General features: G+C 42.7%; 1 protein-coding gene across 1 annotated transcript in view; it reads left to right on the top strand.

Moving 5' to 3' along the window:
• Positions 1 to 212: 212 nt before the first annotated feature.
• The window catches only part of ARMC2 (armadillo repeat containing 2), a 104,047-nt gene continuing 78,670 nt past the window's right edge, over positions 213 to 25,589 (top strand). Inside the window, exons 1-5 of the mRNA XM_061207723.1 lie at positions 213 to 354; positions 6,590 to 6,850; positions 7,335 to 7,407; positions 15,358 to 15,529; positions 22,022 to 22,226. Coding sequence (XP_061063706.1) covers positions 6,633 to 6,850; positions 7,335 to 7,407; positions 15,358 to 15,529; positions 22,022 to 22,226 — 668 coding nt within the window. The 5' untranslated portion in view covers positions 213 to 354; positions 6,590 to 6,632. The remainder of the gene's footprint in view (positions 355 to 6,589; positions 6,851 to 7,334; positions 7,408 to 15,357; positions 15,530 to 22,021; positions 22,227 to 25,589) is intronic.

Here is a 25,589-nt window from a genome sequence, read left to right as displayed (position 1 = left end):
ATTGCTGATTTAAAAGCAGACGCCTTCCCACCCCCGCTCTTCCAAGCTTACCGGTCGCCCTTTCCCGCAGCACCTGATGCTCGTACTCCCTGCCACGGGCCCTCGCCCACGCTCCTCCCACTCCCAGCCTGCTGGCGCCCACGCCTCAGTGTTTCTACGCATGCGTTGGGGAGACCTGCGCAAGTCCAGTGGCCCAGCGGGGGCTGAGGGACCTCTCAGTCACTCCTCGCTCGGCCCCACCCTGGTGGGCCCCGCCTGTTCTCGGTGGCTGCTGCTGCCGCCGTCGCCGCCTGGGGAAAGCTGGAGGATGAGCTGAATCTCCGCAGTTGTCACTGTCTCCACCGCTACCTACAGGTGCTTTGGGTCTGGCCGGAAGCCCCCTTCCCTGCGCCCACTCCCAGCTCATTCCCTGGCCCACTCCGCCTGTCCAGCAGCTTCCTGGCTCTGCAGGGAGGCGGCCTGGGCGTCCCGGGTAAATAGTTTGTGTACGGTTACCATGGAGACACTGGCCGGCCCGGCCGAGCCAGCAGGCTGGCTAGCTGGCTGGCGGGCAGAGTGAAGATGCTGTTGCGCTCTGCTCTGGCCTGGACCGGTGGAGGAGGGGGTATTGCCGGGAGTGGCGAAGCCGCTCTCTGCGTGGGAGGTGAGGCGTCCCCCGCCGGTTCACCGGGCATCCCTCCTGCTGTCGTCCGCCTTCTGTCCCTGTATGGGGAGAGAGAGAGATGATGAGAGTGCCCTGTGCACGCTGTCGGAGTCGGGCCGCGGTTGTCTTTATTTCTATACACTGCGCATTTAGGCAAGCGCGTGGTGCTTAGTAGAAACTCAGTAGTATTTGTTGAATGAGAGTGATAGACTAAGGGACTTTGTTTATGCACACAGTGACCCAGCCAAGGTCACACATTGTACCTGGGCTCCTCTAGGCAATACATAGGGTCTTAATAAATAAGTGTAACAATATGCATTAAAATATATCGTACGTACATATAATGCCTTTTATAATCCATTCCTATGAGTATCACAGCAGATCTTCCATCTCACCCTGATTTAGAATTATTTTACTTGGTAGAAAAGCAAGTACCACTCTTTATTTGTATCCTATTTTGTGAGTCTATAAAATTCTGATCAATTGTTGTTTTGACATAGCTGATATTCAATAAAATACTTGATTCTTTTTTCACAAAGCAAAACACCCTGGTTTAAATTTTAAAACTTATAAAATGTATGAAAACACTGAACAAATGTCATTTCCTTTCTTTTGCAATTTCTTTTTTTTAAATGCAGCTTTTCATTCATGAGAAAATGTTTTGTTGTATCCTTTTATCACATAGTGCTTGGACAGTATTTAATGTTTTCTAAGGACCAGGCACCATGCTAAAGCACTTTACATTAATTTTGTCATTTAATTCTCAAAACAATCCTATGAAGCAATTACTATTACTACACACTTTTTACAGCTGAAGAAACTGAGGCTTAGAGATGTTAGAAGCCTTGCCCAAGGTTACGTAGCTGCAAATTGTCAGATTATTTGAACCTTTACTCCAGCATCTAAGCATTTAACCACTGCTTCTTTGGATACTCATATTAACACGAAAGTCATTCAAAATCATGGTAAGAGTCTTGAGTATTTGATTTGCAGGAAAAAGAGTATGGAGATGGCCACTCTTTCCCCTGTTGCAAACATCCTGATAGTGCCGTGTTGCATTTAGCAAGAAGCCTGTTTCAGATGACTGTTAGCAGCAGAGGTAAAGACAGATCTTTATAATTAGGTATAAACTTATAAGTGACAACTCACAACTTTTCCCCTAACCAATAAGAAATATTTTGTTTGAAAAGGTCGCCAGTTTCAAATTTCCTACCGCTGGTGGTGGTCATCCTCTAGAGGTCCTGTGGACATCATAAACTCAAGACAGTGATGCAAGACAGAACTCAGCTGCTTCTTTCCCTTTAAAGTCCACATCCCCTCCTGTTTTCTTTTATTTTTTAAAAAAAATATTTATTTATTTGGCTGTGCCGGGGCCTGTGGCATGCAGGATCTAGTTCCCTGACCAGGGATCGAACCCAGGCCCCCTGCATTGGAAGTGTGGAGTCTTAACCACTGGACCACCAGGGAAGTCCCTCCTCCTGTTTTCTTTTAAAAGGTCACCTTGCCCTCCCAACCTCCCTAAGTTTGCATACCCAGTATCACCTCTGCTCCCTCCCTGCCCTCTCAGATGCCAAATCCTGTTGGTTCTTGTGTTCTTGGTGCACCTTACTTGTTCTCATCTCTTCTTAACTCTATTTCACCTTCACGCCTATACTTCGGGCTTTCAGTGCACCATCCACTAATCACAACATTTGTCAAGTCTTACTCCATGCTGGGCAACTTGAAGTGAAAGCAAGAAAGCAAAAAGGGGCTAAATTTGATCTCATATTACCCCATGGCATCAAGAATCAGATGCCATTTGAAATAAAGTCCCATGTGCTTTCTTTTTATTTATTTATTTATTTATTTATTTATTTATTTATTTATTTATTATTTATGGCTGTGTTGGGTCTTCGTTTCTGTGCGAGGGCTTTCTCTAGTTGCGGCAAGTGGGGGCCACTCTTCATCGCGGTGGGCGGGCCTCTCATTATCGCGGCCTCTATTGTTGCGGAGCACAGGCTCCAGGCGCACAGGCTCAGTTATTGTGGCTCACGGGCCTAGTTGCTCAGCGGCATGTGGGATCTTCCCAGACCAGGGCTCGAACCCGTGTCCCCTGAACCCGTGTCCCCTGCATTGGCAGGCAGATTCCCAACCACTGCGCCACCAGGGAAGCCCCCCATGTGCTTTCTTAATCCACTGTAGCAAATGCCTCCAATTCAGAAGCCATGCAGCCTTCACCTGGATATTTTCTAGCTTGGGTCTGTATTTGAAAATGGAGTCCAGCGATTACACAAATGCTGACTTTAAGCTGTGCTTCACGTGAAGAGCTAAGGCTCAGAGTCTAGTGGGGCAACACCAGGTGCGCAGGCCATTCTAACCCAGGGAGGGGTTGGGTGTACTAACAGAGACCACGGGGGACCGTGCGGAGTATGGCGGAGGGACACCTAGTTGAGGCTGGGAGGGTGGAAGAGGCATGTCCAGGAAAGCTTTCTTGAGGACCTCTAAGAGTTAGCTGGGTGGTTATATAAAAACTGCCTGATCTTGTCCCTTCTAGTTTTTTCCATCCTTTCCATCCTGCCCATTCCTGCCATCACATCATGCCTCAACATCTTTTAATTTGCTTATCAGCTTTTATTTACTTTCTTGACCTGCCATTCAGTTCTGTCTCTGCTACAACTCCAGTCTTCATTTCCAGAGCTCCTTCCTCTCCAGCGCACACCCCATATGTCCTTGATACTCTGCCTTGACTCACTCATTGACTTGGTTGGAAATTCCTCCTCTATTCCAGCCCCAATGTCGGCCATTGTCATTTGTTCAAATTCAGACCATTTTCCAGAACCTAGCTCAAGCATCACCTCCTCCAGGATGTCTGCCTGACACCTCCCAATCAGAAATCCCTTTCTCTTTCATAATCACATGGTAGTTTATCTCTATTTTTTTGTATTGCCCCCATCAGTTTCTATCTTGTATGAAAGCATGTGGGTACAAGCAGGACTGATACCCAGTTGGTTCACACCAAGAAAGCTGCTCTGCTTGTGAGAACACCAGCATGTTTCTATATTGGTGTGTAAATAGCCACAGCCCCGGGACCTCTGAGTCCCCACCTTCTACCACCCAATCCAGTGGGTAATAGTTTCAATATCAGCCCTGGGCATATGTCTTAGGTTGTGTGTGTGCGTGTGTGTGCGTGCTATTGCTTAAGACTTTATCCGCCTCATAGAGTTAATTGAGATGATGTACTTGAGAGTACTTAGCACACTGCTTGGTATTAAAGTAAACGTTGAGCCAGCATTGGTGGTTGGTCCTTGCCTGAGAGTGAAGACAGTGTTTATTCCTGTCTGTGTTCCCAGAGATCCAAGGGGAGGAAACAGTTCATCTATACTAGCTGAATGGATTTGTTCCAGTTGTCAGGAGAATTTTTGTAAAATTAAAATTTCTGTGATACTATTGCGTTATGGTTCAGGCATACTTTACTATAAATAGACAAGCTTTCAAACTCTGATCGTTTTTTAAATTGGCAAAAACCATCTCTAATAAGAATTCGTAATTTAATAATTATAAAGAGAATACTCCCCCCCCCAAAAAAACCCACTTCTAACTCCGTTCACTTGCATTATTGAACATTTCCATGTTTGATTTAGTTACTAATATATTAATATTGATATGATAATAGATTAACTGAGCAGATACTACATTATTGAAACAGTTTCTCACAATATAGCTGCTAAGGTGGGATTTGCGGGGAAGAGAGAGGCAAAGGGAGAGAGAAAGTTGTGTTAGAATTTGTGGTAAAAGTTTACAGACAAAAAGATTTTTAAACCCATTATGTACATCGTTTCCAGCAGTATTTGATCAATCTGAACTCCTGTATGCCCAAATAATTTACAGAGGTCTTAGAATTTGGCCTCCTTCATTACTCTATGAAAGGGTATAGTTTTCAATGTAAACTAAAATACAGCCAAGGACAACCTTAGTCAGGAATGATGGTCCATTATTACTCATCCAAAGCACATTCTCTAATCTTAATTAGTTTTGCCAGATCACCTTTGGACATCCCTAAACTTATTAGTGCCATGTGGGGCTAAGGCGTCACAAACTTCATTTGGTCTCTGGAAGAAACTTGTTCATTGTACTGAAATGTCTTCTTTTCTTACTTCAGTGGGCCTTTTAAAAACAAACCAGCAAACAAACTTGCCATGGACACTGAAGTTAGATGTTGTGGTTCTGAATTTGTATTATTATGCATCAAAAATGTATATATATATATATATATACATATATATAGTGTGTATGAAACACTTTATATGTATTTTTAATAATTAGCATTGAATATTTTTTAGTAAAGAGGCTATCATATATTAGAAGTAAATGTACCAGGCCTGCCACAGTTTTTGTTAATTGTTCTAATATACATAATTCCGGAGACCTTGCTTAAATTGGAACTCCTATATCAAAAATTCCTAGAAGAGTATTGCTTATCTAGTAATTTATTACTGTTTTACTTCAACACCTGGCCTTTCCATATGAAAGGAACAGCATATTGTTTGCAGTTATCATATTCTTTTCCTCAAAAACTCTTATAGAGGGTAGAACTAAACAGATGTTCTTGCTGTCTGTTGTTAAGCAACACCTTAATGTATAGAATCATAATACAGTCAAGTCCTCTTTAGTTGTCTAAGGAATCACCTGTAGATTCTACTTACAGAAATGGTGTCTTTTTAGTTTCCTTGGGCATATGTCACAAAACTTTTTTCTTTTTTGCAGAAGTTATTCTAAAATTGGGCAACTGAAATATATGAATAATTTACAGACCTCAGTCTCCCTGGAGATACAACATTTTTTTTAATGAACACTAAATGTACTGATTAGAATTAAGTTTTTAAAATCTCGACTATTTTAAAGTGTAGAGCTGTCAGAGGTGTGTTGCCAAGTTAGCCAGGCCTCCATGGGACACACGAGCATAAAGAAGGATCTGCATTCTCATGGCCCTTATGCGTGACTTTAACTTTTTAACCGAGGGCGGTGGCCTGGGAAAGGATCATTTGATATCGGTATTCGGTGTTTATTCCTGTAGGACATTATCTCAAATTGAAGGTGATTTGAATCAACTCATTCAAATATTTCATAGGCAAATGTAAGGCTGAACCTTTCTCTGAGTTTACAAGCTACATTTATAAAAGCTGACAGAGTTTGGATAGAGGCCCCATCTGACTAACTTTAATCTTATACTAGCATTTTGTGTGGAGGGCAGTGGGAAAAAAAGGGAAACTTCAGTTAAACATTTTAGCAGAACCCCTCTGCCCCGCCACCCAGTGTGTTTTTTATAGATTGGAGACTATGAGATGGTTTTCCCTTCCTGGGGTGTCTTCTTTCACGAGTTATCCTCTTTCTCTCCAGGTTTAGCTTTCACTCTAGGTCTCTTCCCTGCGCGTCATTTCCCTCAATCGCATGTATTCCCAAAGGCATCGCTGTGCACGTCAACCTATTATTTTTTTTTAATTAATTACTTAATTTATTTTATTTTTGGTTGTGTTGGGTCTTCGTTTCTGTGCGAGGGCTTTCTCTAGTTGTGGCAAGTGGGGGCCACTCTTCATCGCGGTGCATGGGCCTCTCACCATCGTGGCCTCTCGTTGCGGAGCACGGGCTCCAGACGCGCAGGCTCAGTAGTTGTGGCTCACGGGCCTAGTTGCTCCGCGGCATGTGGGATCTTCCCAGACCAGGGTTCGAACCCATGTCCCCTGCATTAGCAGGCAGATTCTGTGCCACCAGGGAAGCCCCAACCTATTTTTTTGAAAGCTCTTTCCCCTTCCTGATCTTCTAAGTGTAACTGCGTGGTAGGCTTTTAATTAAAGGTTGTGATTTTTTTTTCAAGTTTAATATACAGGAATGGTTTAATGGTTGGGTTTGAGCACTCCTTTCTAAATGACTGGATGAAAATAGTTGACATTTTTTACCCTATATTTGCAGGGTGTGGTGTCTACCTGAAGAACATTGCACTTTATAAGGAAAGATGTTGTCTCCAAATGATAAAAAGTTAGAAAAGCTAGATCCGTTTTACCGACCTTCAGTGTCCGAGCAGAAGACTAGTGCAGAAATCATAAGTGAAGCACGAAATGCCTTAAGAACTCTTAGGGCCCAAAGACCATTTACACCACGGGAAGACCAAAGAAAACTATTTGGACGTGCATCTTCAAGAACACCAGAAAATAGACCCCCGTCTTCCTTCAGGTATTTAAAATTTCTCTTGCCTATACACTCAAGTATGTATATGTAACCAGATGACATTTTCCCTTAATTCTAGTTATGGATAGTTGCTTTTCTTAGTGTGACTTCTGCTAATTATACCTCTTATATCTGTTCAAGATTTCTAAAGGTATCTCCAGACCTTGGGTCCAAGAAGTTGCTTTGGTTTGAAATGGTTAATAATGATTGTCATACCAACTTTATAAAGTGATATGAACAAAGCTTTAAAAAAAATCACAATATACATTCCTTCTTTTCATTATTCAATATTTACAATCCTCCTAAAAACAAGAAAAGAGTTGTTAATAAAATGTTTAAAGTACTATGATTTTTAAAAATCGCTTCTTCCTCAAGGCTTATGCATTGAATGCTTTTACTTGTTTGGGGGCTAGAGTTAACTAAAATATACTAGAAATTTAAAAAAATGATTCTTTACAAACTAACACTTCTATTCCGTCTCCTGTGCTAGCATCCATGCATCCAGTTTTGAGTCCTCTGATTCCAGGCCCATCTTTGGCACACGTCTCAGTCCACTAGAGCTTGTGAGTACTTTATATTACCACGGGTGCTATGAAGTGGAATTGGCCCTAATACTTGGAATCAGCACTTATACATGCTAAGAAAATGATACATAGACCTAAATGTATTAATAATTTAATATGAAAGCAAATTCTTTTATACTTTTTCAAATATAATGGTTTGTATCTAATGAAACACGTTTATTATTCACCTATAGTTTCATAATAAAGAGGAATTTTAGAGATATATAGTAACCTGGCAAACAGAATGTTTCACAGTATCTTTTAAATTATGCATATGTATTTTATTTTCAGAGTTACATATACAAATAAATTATAGATGCATGTACATAATCAAAGACTTGTTACCAAAAAAACCCTCCAGCAGTCTTCCATCCCCTTATTTTTCATTCTCCACTCCCCAGTGGCTCTCACTTTAAACTCTTTTGGCACATTCTTTTGGTATTTACATCCAAATTTTTAAATAACACAGTGTCTTGCTGCTCTCTGACTTACGAGCTTGAGGAATTATCTAATGACTTCCTGCTAGAGAAGATGAAGATTTAACCCTTGTCTGTCTTCCCACACACCTCTTCACAACACGTTCACCCTTTCTGTCCCCACTGCTACTCCCAATATAGATATATCTTAATTTTGGTTAGATCCCATTTCTCTGACTGTGATTATATAAATCCTGTTTATAGCTGAGCCTTGAACTAATGATGATTAATGATGATTACTTCTCCTTCCCTGCACCACTCTTTGTTTTCCCTGGTGTTAATAATTGCCTTGCTTTTTTAGTTTTGTATTATTATTGTTTCAACTCCAAACTCTTCTCCAGTGGCCTAATTTCCTTCATATATTCAGACACATGAGGTATTGATTCATCTCCTTGGAGAACTTTTCACACTCCCTCCTGGACCACTTGCCCTGGGCATCTGCACACAGCTTGCTACTCCTTCCTGTGCTGGCTTTTGTATTTCCTGTATCCCAAGTCCTCCTTTTTCTTGATTTACTCTTGTTTTAGCAGAGTACTCCCTCCAATAGCTTCTTGAGAAAAGGTGTATGGGAAATGAATTATTTGAGACCTTGACTGCTGTTTTTTCTCTCTGGAAGTTTGTAGGATTTTTTCTTTTTGTTTCCAGTGTTCTGAAATGTCCTGATGCTGAGCACTTTCAATGTGAAATCTTGTACCCTTCAGCTCTGGGAAATGTCCTTGAATTATTTTGGTGTGTCTTCCCCTCTTTTCTGTTCTTTTTGCCCTTTCTGGAATTTATTATTCGAATGTAGGATGCCCTGGACTGGCCCTTCAATTTTCTTATTTTGTCTTTTCTGGTTCTCATCATTTTTTGGATGAGGCTTTATCTTCTAATCCTTTTATTGAGTCCTTTTCATTTCTGCTATGATATTTTTAATTTCCTAAAGCTTTTCCCCCTCTAAATTATCTTTTTTTTTAATATATAGTATTCTGTTCTTATTTCATGGTTGTAGCATCTTATCTCAGTATATTAATGGTAGTTTTGATTTTTTAATTGTTTTCTTCTCCTTTTAAAATCTCTGTTGCTTTTGTGTGTGTTGGGGGGAGGGCTTAAAAAAGAGAAATTTATTTTCTCACAGTTATGAAGATTCGAAGTTCAAGATCAAGCTGGCAGCAGGGTTGACTTTTTCTGAGATCTTTCTTCTTGGCTTATAGATGGCCATCTTCTTCCTGTGTCTTCACATGGTCTGTCCTCTGTGTCTCTGTTGCAGTTTTATATTTGCCTTGGTCTCTCTTTTTTCATAACAGAGACTCTCCTCTGATAGCTCATGCTGCTTGTTTGGCTGTTCTTATTTGAGAGTGGAAGCATGTGGAATGGGTTGGTCAACCCACAGGTGATACCTACCCAAACCTACATTTAGGGGGATTTGGCTGGGCTGTGTTGTTTGTGAGACCCTCAATAGCAATATCTTTAGGGCTTTCCTTGTGGGCTGCTCAATTCTCTGTAGAATATTTCTTGGAGGATAAAGGCTGGTTGCTAACTGTTGGGGTGCACCCTGCAGGCCTGCAACGCCTGCGCTTGCCCAGCTTTAAGACTGAAGAAAGAGCCCAGAGTCGGCAACAGAGACATCAGTTATAGGGAACAATTTCTCTGGCTCATTAGTTACCAGGGAAACCAGCAGAGGTGCCTCCCCTTCACTTCCCCTTTGATAAGCTACCAGGTGGAGATGTTCTGATCTAAAGACTAGAACAATCACCAGCTGGGTCGGGGCAAATACGTAGGAAGGTCAGTCACGTGAGTAGGGTTTAGGTGAAGCAGATGCTGCTCATGCAGGGGATGTACAGAGAGCAAGAGATCAGTCATCTTGAGTGGCCTGACCATACATACACTAACTTCTAGGAGCCAGGAGGAAGAAGGTAGGAATGCCTAGCATTCAGTATGTAAATATTCAGTTAATATCTATGTTTACATTAAGTACCCTGACTCTTGACTGTGCCTGGTTAGCCTGATTCAGAGACCCTCTGTTTCGTCCTCTCCAAAGAACAAACTCCCCATCTAATCCTGGGTTCAGTAGCCTGACTGCATAGAGCTGGGAGGGAAGGAGTTACGCAGACTTTCAACCAATTTTCCTTAGGCACCCCGCCCCCCGCTTTATGCCCCTGCTACCGCAAGTACCTGGTGATACCAATTCCTTACACTTTCATGGAACTGGGGCGTCAGTCAAGCTGCTTCTCAATTTTTATTATTGTTTATATGTGTGTATGTTTGTGTGTGTGTATGTTTGTTTCTGCTGAACTATTTTAAAGTAAGTTGTAGACCTTATAAGACTTTTTCCACAAGAATTTAAGCATGCATCTCATATGAACAGGGACAGTCTCCTACACCAGAATGCTATCATCACAGCTCAGAAAATTAACATTACTCAGTAGTATCATCTAATGTATAGTCCATGCCCAAATGACCCCAATTGTTTCAAAATGCATCATATATTCCCAAAGTACTCATCAAAATGCCGCTGTGAGGAAGATTATACTTGTTCTTATATTGCAGATGACAAAAATAAGATTCCAAAATAGGAAGCATGAACCAGTGTGCAATAAGTATTGTACTCTGTCAGCCATCGTTGACATATGGCTTCTTGCACCTACAACCTTGGAAACCACTTGGGTTTTGAGCCAGCAACAGCGAGAGGGCCCCCGGTTTAGCAGCCCAGTGGGTCTGCCTTGTTGAAGAGTGGCTCTCCATTCTACAGTTCTGTCATTTGACTCCTATGCTTTGTTTTTAATATTGCTGTAATTTGGGGGCACTCACTCTTTCCTAAAAATCTCAATTTCTAGAGTTCACATGGTCCCTGTCAAAGTATAGTTCTTGGACTGCAGGATTAGGTGTTAGGCAAAGATAATGTTGGCATTTGCCTCTGTTTAGGATCACTATAGTTAAATTTCTTTACTGCAGAATGGTTGGGTGCTATGTGCAAATCAGGCTAAGAATAACTCCGTTAGTTTGAGTTTTTTTGTTAGAGTGGATTATTTAAGGGTCTCAGGTATATTTCGTTTTAAACCATAATTAAAGTTTGGAGCTCCCAGTCAAAAAAACGTGAAAGTGGCCTCATAACTACCTCCCCTTCCACCTTTTCTCCTCCTTTCCACTAGGCCTTTTAAAGAACCCTTTGACTCTGGTGACCATTAAATTGACAAAGAGAGGAGATCAGGGGCAATGGGAGCCCAGGGAGAGGGAGCGGGGTAACGACCCCTAGAGGGTGGGGGAGGAGTGGTACATACTTAAGTCCCTTAAGGATGCAGTTGCTGAAAGAACTTGTGACGACCTAAACAATTGAATTTCAGCACTTTTTGGATCTGGGACACTTTCTCAGGCTGGTTTGCCTTTTAATAGTTCCTCACCCAGCAGTCAGGCAGGGAAGAGGGACCCATTCCAGCTCCTACATTTAACAAATCCTCTCAACTCTTTGCACTTGTAGGCTGACTGCTCCCTCTGTCCCCTCCCCCCCACCCCTCCCCCCCACCCCCCAATCCCCGGTCCTCTGTCCCCACCCCCTCCCCGTATCCGGCCTGTGCTCCTCCCACAGCCTTCAGCAGGGGTGGGCTGCCTACACTCAGAAGCGCCCTGGGCTTCTGAGAATGACAGGAGAACTGACACTCCTGGTCCCGGCTCATCAGGGTTCCTGTTAGCACCTGTAATCTTATAAATCAGGGGAAAGCACTGCAGTTTGCAGTCTGCCATGAGCATTTATATCCATCTTCTATGTAGGTGTGCCGTGCACAGCTTTCTCTTTCTCAGCAGCTCTCCCCCTTCCCATGACAGCTCTGAGATGTGGGGCTGTTATGTAGTGATAGTTATTTCCATTTCCATTCTGCCACTCGGGTTAGTTAGCTGCTGTTCCGATTTATAGGGTTGTATGAAGTAGGAAAAGAGATTGAGGAAATAGGAAATTTTGTCTTTCATCATTATCATTGTCAAAACAGCGTTCTCCTTATGTTTCTGAAACTTACAAAGCCTAGTTATTTAAGCTCCAAGTATTTTTTTTTTTTTGGCCGCACCATGCAGTATGCGGAATCTTAGTTCCCCGACCAGGGATGGAACCCATACCCCCTGCAGTGGAAGCATGGAGTCTTAACCACTGGACCGCCAGGGAAGTCCCCAAGTATTTTTATTAATTAAACTTTTTATTGACATACTGAAAAGACACAGATCATAAGAGTACAGCTTGATAAATTTACGCAAACTCAACAGACTCGGTAACCAGCATTGAAGAAGAAAAAAACAGGTCGTTACCAGCACCCCAGAAACCACCTTCCCAGGGTGACCACCGTCCTGACTTCTCACAGCATAGATGAGTTTCAGCCCATTTTTGTATTTTATAGGAACTGGGTTCCAAGTATTTGCCAAGTAAAACAAAACTGGATATATTTTAAAAAGAAAGGGACTTAGAAGCCCATATATACCTTTGGACTAGGGGAGGTCCAGGGTAAGAAAGAGCAGAATGCGAATGTCAAAGCAGTGTGTTTTCTTTCACTGTTTCTGAAACGGAAGGGTGACATTACAGCAGTGAATCACATGCTGGGAGTGACAGAGGAGCCCAGAGGACCTGTGGAGAAAATCATAGTAATAGAAATGCACCTACAATTGCCACATCCAAAGGTTATGTGCTTGGGGGAATTTTTAATACGTATTTGCTTTGGAACTTCCAAGAGGTCTCTGTGTGTGTGTGTGTGTGTGTGTGTGTGTGTGTGTGTGTGTGTTCTGTTGCCTTACAGATTAAATCATAGCAACTTTCTGAGATGGGAGGTCTTGGACCCTCTTTTCCAGTCTTCATGTAGAGTGGGACCCTACCTTCCCAGCTGGTGATCGGAGGAGCCAGGTCAGAAATTGGTCAGGGCCCACTGTGCTGGGATGAGAGTCAAGGCCAGCCAGACCCCTTAAATATTCTAGGGGGTTTGTCTTCTTTGATTGGGTTGTTCTATGAAAATAGTCTTTCAGTCTTCAAGGGACTCTAGCAGTTTTCTCAAACAGGACAGATCTTGAAATCTGACTTTTCCAGTACCTTGGTTATACCCCAGTCACTGGCTAGTATTATGACACAAAACGTGAGGGAGGTAAGGTTCTCAAGTGAAGATTTAAACCCACTTGCAACCTTCTCTGAATTATAAAATGAAGTGAATTTTACAAGAAAAAATTTTTACTCTTGTGCTTCAAAAAAGCCATTTTGCTCCACAAAGTGAAAGAACATTTTGTAGAACCTGGCATGATAGAAATTGATGGCTTGTTTCATTTTCCCTTGGAGAATTAAAAATGCTTCACACGCATCACTTTATATTTTAAGTAGTCCAATGAAGTATATGTTTAAATGGGATACATAATTTAGTAAAGGTCAGTAGTAAAATGGAACTAATTTTTTATTATGCAAACAATGACTAATTTTGCACTAGGAAAATAATGCCTTTTATTAAGGAGCAGTTAAGGGGATTTATCTTGCCATCCAGAGATAATTCAGTTATTCCCTTCTGGGTAAAACTTAGCGTTGCAAAACCACATTTTCTAAGATCGTTTATTTAGTACCCAAAACATTTCTAATAGTTAAGGCATCTGTAAAAGCAGCCATTTACTTTGTCTGCATTATTATTATTTGGCAGACTTCTCAATCTTTGTTTCAGATGCAAGGTACCTGCAGAGTACAGACATTTTGAGATAAGAAAACCTTGAATCCACATTCAGTATTGAGAAGGTTATACTTATGTATTTCATCTTTCATAATTAAATGTAAAGCACTTATTTGCCTATATCATACTCTGAGATTTTTTTGTTACTATTAGTTTCATGGCCTAAGTCACATTCTTATGAATATTTTGCAACAAATTAAAGAGACTAAAAAGTAAAGTGACTCTTTATTAAACAAATATAACATAATTTATACAGATAGATGAGTGTTGTCTCCTTCAGAATAAACCCCTCTGAATTCGGGATCTTTTTTCCAGCAAGGTTGCCTCAGGATCTAGGGCCTTAGCTTTTGAGACTTAAAAGTAACGTGGAACCAAATCTGGTAAAAACGTAAAGGGTGAGCAGCTTACCGAGATATGCTACGGAGGGAGCTAGCATATCTTGAATCTCCATAAGAAGACTTGTATATACATCAGTGTCCCTGCAAGAAGGGAACTGCTGTCTCCAATTGATAGCTGGGCAAGTTCAAAGAAGTAAATGGCCCACCCAAGTTCACATAACTAGTAAGTGGGTTTGATCTCAGAGTCATTTACTCTTCCTGTCTATTATGCTGATTATTTTATTTATGCTTTTTCTAACTGTGTTTAAAAGAATATATCTCTATAGTCATAAAACCGATTTTTTTGGTCTGGTTTATGAACCGTTTACAGATGTAAATGAACAAGAGGATATAAAAAATATTTTGAAAAATGTTACCATTATTGAAATAAGCAGCTTCTTGAGAGGAGAACACTAATATAGATGTCTGTGTTCTGTTAATGTATATGAGAAAATGAGTGAAATTCTGTGTCGTATGTGATAGATGACCTCACCTGTTTTTCTAAATTATCTGACTTGAATTTCACACTGGATTTTTTAAAAATTTGTTAATTAACCTATTGGATTGAGAGTCACTCATTTCAACAGTATGTAACTGACTTGAGGAACTTTAACTCGATTAGTTTTGGCTAGAGAGCTAGAGGCACTTGCTGCCATAAGATTGTGCTTTCATAGACAGATAATCTTGCTGCCTTGGACCACCAGGCAACACTAAAAGTGGGAGTTTAGGCCCCTGTGAGGCTGCGGCCCCAGGTTGGGTCGGAGGCCACTGCCATCTGGAGGTTAGGCCGGAGGGTGCTCTGGGTGGCACAGTGCTTGGTGCAGGTGGTTTTAAGTCTTTAAGGAATTGGAATTTTGCTAGTAATGTCCCTTTTCTAAGGGTATCAGCATAGAATTTTTGAGATGTAGCAAATAAAACATTTTCATATCATAAGTCCAAGACTACTTACTGCTCTTATGTTTTGTGACTTTTTAATCTACATTATTAAAATTTTTTTATATCATTAAAAAGATACTTCTGTCGAGTCCAAAATATATAAGGGTAGTATTTAAATTCCACACAGTTCTTGGCACATATGGGTGCCCAATAAATGTTTTCTGAGCTGAATCGAACACAAAAATTTACAAAGTATGTTGAATGTACTGTACCATATTTTATAGTCTCTTATAGAGATCTGTTTGCTGGCATGGGTAAACCTTTTTTTTCAAATACACTAAGCAGGACAGTAGAGTATTTCATACAATATAATTGACAAAAAATGAAAAAGTGTTATATACCTACACATTAAGTAAGGTGGGCCAATGAGACGGAGAACCAGGGGGCTGGGGAGAAGCCAGGCAGGAAGCCCTTTGCTCCCCTGGAAGTGTCAGGGCCAGCTCCGGGTGGGGAGTCTTACTCAAGACAAACTCATGCCAATCATTTAAAAAAATCTCTTTCCAGAAACCAAAAGCTCCAGCATCTCCTGCCACAGAAGAGGATCCCTGCCCTTCCTTTCCAAAACCCCCAGTGGACCCCGCGAAGATTAGAAGGATAAGCAGTGCCCGGGTGCGCTTACTCAGGGCGGCCTCGCAGGGGGCTCTTCTGCCAGACAGGACCCTTCCTCCTGTTCAGCGTAAGGCTACATAACATCCTTTAAAACCTGGGGGCAAGCATGTTTCTTGAGTTTGCACACAAGAGTTATTTTTATATGATTCTTTTCAAACTGCACATGATTTTTTATGTTAACGTAGTTAATATTGTACAAAAGCTGGTTAAGAAACATTTTATGGGTGTTTATAAAGAATACCTGAATATAAGGTTTTTTTAAAAAAAGTTACTTGGTAGAAAAAGAATATTAGGATAAGTGTTCTTTAATGAATGCATTCACCTATTGATATATTGGAAATCATTTCTAAATTAGAGTTCAAAAAGTTAATTTCATTAGGCATGTTTAAGATTCATATAATGTACACTAAGCTTAGGTCTTTGAAAATACCTTTCTGATCCCATGTGAAAATGTAAGCACAAGTTGAATGGGGCTTATCCTGTGGCCACAGAAGTGCTGGCATGTATCTAAACCTGGAAACAAAGAAGCTAAAAACCTCAAATCCTAAGGAATGCCCCCAATAATTGGAATCACCCCCTGTCCAGGGCACACTAAGAGTTTTTCAAACTGTAGGAAATGTCCCATTAGTGGGATGACAATCAATTTAGTGGATCACACCAGCATTTAAAACAATGAAGTAGAATAAAATAGAATGGAAAATATCAGGGCACATTGCAGACAATAAATGTTAGTGTGGCTTCAAGGACTTTACTTCAGTCACGTACCTGTGTGTTCAGGATCATATTACAAGTTTACTATACATCATATTTATATTACAAATTTATCATTACTATATGTAGCCCCAAAAGTTAGAAATCCACTTTAACAGGGGCTGATAGAATTGGCCCTCCTTCAGTCAACAGGATTGATGAAGAGGAGGGATAGGTTTACACTCACAGAGAGGAGATAATCTGAAGATGATCCCAAAAGTTACAAGCCACCACCTTAGGATCCTACTTGTTTGACATACAAGCCTTTTCTTTTAATTAGTCACCAACATTTAAATGTAGAAGATCTCATGGAAGAATCTAGATGTATGACTTTTTGTGAAAAATTGGAAAATCTGGCAGCGCTGGACCCGCTTTCTGTGCAGCCCCCATGGGGAGTGATTGAGCTGAGAAGTCCCCAGCCCCGTTAGCCCGGGATATGATCTGCAATCCCCATGTCTCCCCAGCCCACTGCTCTCATTTTCCTTTCTGGTCCCTAGTGATCCCTGACACAGCTGAAGAGGTAGAATCAAGGAGAAAGGAAAAGACAGAGGCAGCGCAGGGTGTGCGTGCCACACCTCAGTGGCGTACAGAGTGTGTAATTAGGCAATCTGCTTTACCTTGATGTCCCAATTTGTTTCTTTTCTAACAGTCAATCAGATATTTATTGAGCCCCTACTAACTGCCAGGTACCAGTCTAGGCCAACAGAGTCCTGCCCTCAAAGAGCTTGTGAGGGGAGACAGGCAATAAACTGGAAAGCCAAGAAGTAAGACAGTTGGGTTCTGAGTGCTAAGAAGAAGGTGAGCTAGATGCTGGGGTGGGGAGTGACTGTGGCAGGAGGAATCGTGTCACCTCTGGAAGGTGTCCTTGAGGAGGTGGCCTCTGAGTTGAAATGTGAATAATGAGGAGAAGGCAGCTGGGTGGAAATCTGTAAACACAGTGCCCAGGCTGAAGCTGAGGCTGGAGATGGGTGCAGACTTGGCTGGTGGACCCCAAGGCCCATGTGGCTGGAAGGGGGAGGGAGCTGAGGACACAGGGCCCATTCAGGGCCAGGCCAGGGGGGACATGGCCAGGACTTTATTCTTCCTGCAGTGAAAAGCCAGGGCAGGGTTTAAGCAAGGGAGAGACATCATCTGATTTCTGTTTCTTAATAGTAGCCGCACGTTTAGACTCACCTGAGGAACTTTTTAGACGTTGCACCACCAGGGCTCCAGTCAGACCAGTTACATCAGAAAGGATTGTTACTTATGGGAGCCGAGTCCTTGCCAAGGTGAGAGGCAATGGGCTCGGGAGCCACGGTGCAGGGTGAGGTCAGACTCGGATAGGAACAGGGTCACTTCTTGTAAACAGGATGGCAGAGCTGGAGTGAGGGTTGTAGAGCTGTTGTTTATCAGATGTTTTTGCTTCTGAGCCTGAATGCTGCACACATTTAACTCTCGGTGGCTCCCATTTGAAAATCCTGCTGCTTGCTGAGCTGTCGCCATGTATGTGAAGGTGACAGGAGAGACAGATGTTTCCCCACCAGCCGAAGCATGTCTCTGTTTCTGTTCTTTCATCCATCCTGTTGGCAGTTGCCCCCTTCACCACTCCCATCATCCCTGCGGTCTGGTCTGCGTCAGCACCCAGGAAACAGTGGCAGTAAAAAGTCATTGTCTTTTTAAAAGCACACATCACCCAATTTAAAAAACCATTCTAATGCTCCAGCCTTGGACTCATTGTCCTTTGTACAGGAGCTCCCTGGGCTTGTTTCAGAGTCCCTATTGTTTAGAAAAGGTATCCTTTGTTGAGTAACAGGCTATAAAGGCCTGTGGTGGAGACTGAGACAGAGGGAGTGTCCCTGCCCCTGGTGTGAAGTCATTAGTAGCTGACACCTCCCCAGGCAGGGCTGGGGGTGCGGTGGCAGGTTTGGAATTCCTGTTTGAAGAAAGTGAAAGAAGAGATGTGTGTCGTCATGTTCGTAGGGCCAGCAGTTTAATCGCTTGTGTTCAAATAGGGTTTTTGGCTGGAGGTGACCGTGTTGCTAATGCCCCACCCCCGTTACTCCAGCTGGACGGAGACCTCAGTGCGGGCTCCATCTTCTCACGATCTCTGTCATCTTAGCCACCGAGGACAGGCTTCCTACGTGGGCTTCCTAAATATCCCCGGGTCTGTATTCTCCATCCCACCACTGCCTCACTGCTTTTATCACCTCTTGCCTTGTCCCTGGTCATCCAGTGCTCCTGTCCTGCTCCACCCCCCGCTCGCTGGGGGGCTGCAGGTGGGTCAACACAAGGACCCTGGCCCTTGGAGCAGCCAGCAGAGCGTGGGCACCAAGCGCCCACGCAGACATGGCTGTGGGCAGCGGCCTTGTCCCTTCATCCCAGTGGGCCATGAAAGATGATGGTTTTCTCTCCGTGTGCCATAAGGGACAAGAGGTCAGGAAGCAAATAAAAATTAGATTGCATCATCTTCTTGCTGAAAACCTTTCAGAGGGCCCCCCGTGCCTAAACGAGTGCTTGCCAAACAGTTCCAGGGAACACTTTTGGCAAAAATATTAATAGCTTTTCCTTGGAGGAAGGGTCCTGTGCTCAATGTGTGCCTAATTCCTCTCCCTCCTGGAGAGCCACAGTGCACCTGAGCATATTAAAGGGTGGGGAAGGCCATCTAGTAAAGTCACCTGTTTCATTTTAATTCAGCCCAGCATTTTACAAACCTACTTGACTGTGGAATCTGTCTTTTGGGGAACACAGTTTGGGAAACACCGACCTAGCACAGAAGTTGGCAGACTTCTTCTGTAAAGGGCCAGAGAGTGAATATTTTAGACCTAGTGGGCCATAGAGTCTCTGTTCAACCTACTCAACTCTGCCATTGCAGCAGGAAATCAACCATAGACTGATTTATGGCCACTAAAATTTGAATTTCATATAATTTTCACATGTTACAAAATATTGTTCTTTTGATTTCTTTTTTTTTTTTTTTTTTTTGCTCAACCATTTAAAAATATAAAAGCCATTCTTAGCTTGTAGGCTATACAGAAACAGGCGGCAGGCCAGATTTGGTGGGGCTGCAGTTTGCTGACTCCTGGTCCAGGGGATGAAGTCTTCACTGTCCAGCGTGCATAGTTCTGCCCCGGCCTAACATTCCAGGCCCTTCTCGCCCCTCTCCTTTGTCTGCCTACACCCCCTGCCCCTGGTCTGCACACCAGCAATATGGAACCCTTGCAGTTCCCCACACCCATCCTGCTGTTTCATGCCTCATGCAGTCTCTGCTATATAATTCGCTGGACCCAGTGCATAGTGAGAATGTGGAGCTCTTTGTTCAAAAATTGCTTAGAATTTCAAGATGGCAACAGCAAAGCGTTAAACCAAGTGCAAGGCCCTTCTAAGCATGGGGCCCTGCTTGACTGTACAGCTTGGACACACTTGAAGCTGACTCTCATGCCAGACTTTTGTTCCCTTTTCTCAGAACTTTTTTTTGGCCTCCTGTTAACCCTTTGGAATGCTTTTCAGGCTCCACCTTCTCTATGAATCTTTCCCTGACCAACTCCAACCCCTCAGGACTCCCCTGCTCTCTTACTCGTCCTTACCTGGAGCAGACCACACTGTACTGCATCTCTGTCTGGACGCATCTGCCTCTCTGTTTCCCCTACTAGACTGAACAGCTTCAGTAGGAAAAGGGGTTTTCTCTATTTGAAGCCCGAGAGCTTGAAACGGGGTATAGTCTATAGTAAGTGCCAAAGAAACTATCTGTGAAACAGGACAGTTCCTACACGGTAAGGCTACTGGTTGTAGAATACTTTTGAAGTGCACCATGATCTGTTACAAAATTAGTACAACATGCTGCACATATTTTCCAGAGAGACCCAGAGCATTGTTACTCATGTTCAGTTGAATGGTGGACATCCAGCAGGAGTAAGAATGAGCCCCGGGGCCACTCTTCACTGTAGTAATAACTGACAGCTCGCTCCAGTAGATTGTGAAGACAGAGGGGCTGCAGCTCCTCCGTCCACAAGTAGGGTTGCATTTTTCCCTCTAGAACAGAAGCTCCATGGCGGCTGGGACTTCTCAGTTCACCACTGGACCACCAGCCCCTGGAACAGCATCTGGCACACGGCAGTGGATGCTTCATAAATATTTGTGGAGTGAAAGAAACGAATACTAAAATATAGGGACAGGCTAACAATGCTTTGTAATCTAAAGTGAAGTATGTGCTTTGTAATTCAGTCCTAAAGATATTTAAGGTTGTCTGGTGCTGTGGAGAGAGCCCTGGACTAGAAGTCAGGATTCGTGGGTTCCATTAATAATAATGATCATAACTTCTAGATTTTGAGTGTGCTAGCACCACGGAAGTCACTTTACCAGGCCGTATCACTTGGGACCACTTGAGGAAGGGGAGAGAAGCTGAGTGAGCTGCCTGCATCACACAGCCTGTACTTGACCCCAAGTCTGATGGAATGCCAAGCCCATGCTCTCCCCACCATACAGTCCCGGCTCTTCCCGAACCTGCTCTGTGACCTTAGACTGGTCACCTTACCTTTTGGGTTCTCGATTTTCTCATCCGAAAAATGAAGGTTAGGCTAGCCAATCTCTAAGGTTCCTTTCTGTTGTAAAATCCAGTGTTTGGAGAGCACGGAGCTTAGTCAGAGGAGCAGACGAGGTGGTTTTGTTATTGTTGGTTTTTATTGGTTTGATGGTTCAAGTGCAGAAAAGGAAACCTTGAGTCATTTTGGAAAAGCTTGCAAAACTATTTCTCTATATGAAGCTCATCCCTCTTGCCCCTTTGAAAAACATATTTTATCACGGACTAGAGTATAGTAGCAGCATCGTGGGTAAGCTATTCCTAATGTCAATTTGCTGATGAAGAAACAGTGTTGTATTTTAAGTCTAAGGATCTGTAGCCGTAAACACAGTAGGTGTTTCAGTTCAGAGACTGGACTTCTTTTTTGCAACTTTATCTTATTCCTTTTTAGAAAGCCTTCTAAGTGTTTCAGTGCCCTCCTGTGTCCCCGCCTGGGAGTCGTCTGCTGGGCCTCCAAGAGCCGGCCTCTGCTCCGCTGATCACCTTTCTCCTCCCCTTCCCGTCACACACTCCACTTGAGCATGCCAGGCACACTCCTGCCTTTGGGCCTCCGCACCAGCTGTCCCCTCTGCTGGAAATACTGTCCCTCATCATCTGATGGCTTGATACCTTACCTCCAGTAAGGGTTTGCCTGCCATGCCCACCTGTTCAAAATTGCTACCTGCCCCAATTCCCAATCCCCTTTTACCCTTCTCCACTTTTCTACTTTTGCTTTTTTCCATAGCACTTATTATCTTATGTACTTCATTTATTATGGTCTGTTACTTGTTGTCTATTGTGTAAACATGTGTACTGTTAGGATGTAAGCCTATGAGGGCAGGGATCTTTGTTCTGTCACTAATGCATCCCAAGTGCTTAGGACATCAGGAAGGCACTCAATAAATATTTCTGAATGAAAAATTACTAACATGATCAAATTCAGGAAGAAGAATTGTTACGGGACACAGAAGTATTTATGTGGACTTAGGTAGTTCATAAACCTCAATTCGAGTATTTACCTACAGGTAGACTCAAAGCTAATAGAGCTAAGATTCTATTCATTTTTACCTGCTATATTGATGATGTCAAACCTAAAATAGTGGTGAGGTCTTGCATATGTTCAGGGAGGTTTTATCCATACAATTCCAGACTTGATTACTATAAGTCATATGTAGTTTTAAAATTGTATAAATTCTTGGATTGAAAAAAATATTGAAAGATAGTGATTCCTAAAATAAGAAATGCTTTGACAAAATGTTTCCTTGGTTATTACAGCAAAGAAGAGAGTGGAATCCAAAGAAACAGTTACGATGGGGGACTCTATGGTGAAAATACATGGGATTTATTTAACAGAATCAAATGCCATTGGCCACTTGAGTCACCCACTTCAGCTAACGTATGACGGAGACTTCGGTGAAATCAAGGAGCAAGAAATGTTCAAAGGGGCAGCATCCTTGCCATCTCATCTCAGAAGTGGAGGGTCAGTATTCTTTTCATTTAACTTTCCAGTCAGGACAACTATGTCATTTACCAGTTTGCTCTCTGTCTTATGTAGATGATTGATTTGCATTTTCCCCTTTTATATAAACAAAATTTAAGTTAATGATGCATGAGTAGGAGAGATTTCTTCTCACAGCTGAATGGGGTTGATCTTACATCTCCCTCTTTAATCCTCAGGAAAACATTCATACCTGCCAAAATGCTGCTTTGATAGGACTGTCAGAATAACGTCTCTGCTTTATTTGGGCTGTTCCAGCGAGCCCTTGAGTGATGACTGATGATTCTGTTTGTGTTACTTGGGATTCTTGCCCGGGCTGGAATGTCTCATTACCTCCCTTTAGGTTAGTTCACTGTTGTTGACTCCACCAAAGAGTGGACACTTGATTTATTTTATTCTCCAGTAGAAACTTGGATTAGAATATTTATTTTGGAAACTAATAGTTAAAACAGGAGAGTCCTATGGATTTCTCTTATCTATGACATCTCACTACTAATCCCTCATAAAATGAATGATTGAGGATTACTCTATTTCATACCATGTTCCTAGATAAGGCTTTTTTCACCCCAGTCTGTGATCCTTTCACCCCCATCCCATCTGGGAACCCCTAAATTCATACCGTGTTCCTGTATAGGGCTTTCTAGGCTTCCCCTAGAAAATTGAGGAGCAATTTTCCTACCATATTAAGACGTTGTAGAGAATGTTCGCTGTATGGACTGTGTGAATTCTTAACACTGGTATTTTCCTAAAGAAGCCTTGACTAACTGGGGAACCAGGGTGGGGAATAGAGCAGGCTCTGTTTTCCAGTCCCAACCAGTAGTGATGCTAAGATAGGCAGAAGGTCTTGCACTGGACAGGGGCACTCAGTTAGAGATATTTTTCTATGACTTTCCATTGGGTCATTGTGGGCAACTGCCCAGTTCGAATTTGCTCAACAAGATTAAATTCCATGGGCCATTTTAAGACCAAATGCTTGTTGCCCTCACTTAGATTTGGGTCTGACTTTGGCTTGTCCACATGTCGTGTGCTTAAAACTCCTCCCACCCCTACTGGCTGCTTGGCAGCTGGTTAGTTTAGCTGAACTGACCTTGTCTGCTGACACAGCCTGAAGAGCTTCGCACACACAGAATTTATATTAGGCAACCTAGTAGTCCTTGTAATGTCACTTTGCATTCAGAACATTTTTTAAATTAAAGTAAAAATGAAATGTCGCCTTAAGTGGAAGAGGACTTCAAATTGGGACTTTGGGAGTTGAGCGAGCACAAAACATCAAACTAGCCATTGCGACAAATCTTTTCCAGTTAGTGAATAAGAATAGGCTGCGGACCTCAGAGCTTAAACATAAAAGGCAGCAGGAAAACTTGTGTTTCTTTCAGCACTGAACTGAAAAGGAAACATTTATCTTGCTGCACCCATCCTTACAGTAATTAAAGTTGACTAGGAAAAACCAGACAAGAGCTGTTTTCTTTTTTCTTTTTTTTTTTCCCAAGCCTTCAGATGTTGCAGAATAATCTGGCAAGCCAGGGTTCATTATGTCTTCCTCAGTCTGGGACAGCAAAGGCATTTTCAGTTACATATTTTATCCCACGAATAGCAAAGGAGAAATCAATTAGGGACTGGAGGCACTTCTTCCTGACTGTCCAAAATTATGAGGCACAGGTGGCAGCACTAATTGTTTTCTTTTTGCTTGTTAGGATGGCTTTTGCATCGTATAGTGATTGTGTCTGTTTTGGGTTTGCCATACACCCCGGCAAGTTTAACTTCCAGTAACATTTTGGCTTTCGGAATCTTTACCTCCTTTAATCGTTGGATGGGAGTTTTGTTGAGGTGATTCCCCCACAAAATATTTTTATACAGTAGGATTAAAACAAACCAGAAAATGGAAACTGTTCACAGTTCTTTCACTAATTACATTTGTGAATCAATCTGGAACACTTGATAGTTGTTTCTGGTAAACATTTAAGTGAATAATTCCAAGAAATGATCTTTGCTCTGCAGTGGAGTATTCCCAGTCTTGATGCTAAAGCCCTACCCTCAATTCACATGTTTTCATGTTTACACCAGCAAGTGGAAAATGAAGACTCTTGTCAGTGAACTGGGCTGGTAGGAGAAGGGAGGGAAGGGGTTGCATAACTGGAAAAGGGGGCAGCAGGAGCTGACAGCGGGTGGAGGGCTGAGAAGGGGTGTGAGCCGCTTCTGTAAAGGGGACAGAGGAGGTGAGGTCATGTTCCTTGCTGGGTAGGACCAGTCCAGGGTCCTTGCTGCCAGGCCAGTGTGGGAGCCTCCACCTTCATGTCAGGGCTTCTTGGGCCAGGGAGAGAAAGGAGTAGTTTTAATTCAGTGAAACCACGTTGATTTTAGGGAAACCTTTAATTTAGAATAAGCTCAGACCTGGGATGGACTGGAGTTTAACTTTATGCTGGTCATGATGGAAAAAGGACTTGCTAAGCAAGGCATCATTGCCAGCAAGGTGGGCGGGGGGTGGGGAGGGAGCACTCTCTAACTTTCCAGAAGAGAATGCAATCTCTAGCCCTTATTGAACTGTCGTCTTCAAACAGCGTGCCAATTACGACAGCCCATGTGTCCGTTTGAGGATTCAGTCAAGGTTTGGCAGGCCTGCTCTTAGCAACACCCCGTCTTCTCTTACTTTATGTTGCCATATGTTTTGAAAATAGCTTCCATTAGAATATGTATGTGTGTATATCTCCATCCATCATCCATCCACTGGTTCTATCTGATGAACCCCTTTATACATCTGCTTTTTAAAACCTTTTAAGGCTTTCTGTATAAATATTGTTCAAACTCTCGTGGTTTGGAAATGTGATTTTTAGGAGGAAAGCCCAACAGCAGTCAGTTGTGGAGAGTCAGGAACTCTTTGTTGGGGGCCAGAGTCTGTGGATTTAGGATTGGTTCTCTCTCAGCCACTTGATTCAGTTGTATGTTCTTTGACAAGTCTCTGAACACTTTCAGGGCGTCAGTTTTCTAATCTATAAAGTGGAAAAAACTGTGCTCCTTCACTTCCATCTCCTCCCAGCACTCACTATAGGCTGTGGAATGATAGCAGTTGGTTCAGAGGTGGGTACATGATCCAAGCCAGACCAATTGAATCCTTCCCTGGGACTTTGGCCAAAGCTTTTGGGGAAAGTGCTCTTTCTCCAGGTTCACAAGCTATAAAGATGATGTTGTCTTTATAGCCAACAGTGGCTATTTCATTGCCTTGTGGAGGGTGAGTCTGGGAAGTGATGTATAAACAAACAGCCAAGGAATGGAGACAGTGACTGAGTTCAAGGATGACATATAAACCCCTAGATCCAGCTGTGCCTGAGGCCACCACATCCACACTGC

Source organism: Eubalaena glacialis, chromosome 12 (assembly GCF_028564815.1).
Source record: "Eubalaena glacialis isolate mEubGla1 chromosome 12, mEubGla1.1.hap2.+ XY, whole genome shotgun sequence".
NCBI lineage: Eukaryota > Metazoa > Chordata > Mammalia > Artiodactyla > Balaenidae > Eubalaena > Eubalaena glacialis.
The sequence above is the reverse complement of the archived record's forward strand: the minus strand, read 5'-3'. Positions and strand labels throughout refer to the sequence as shown.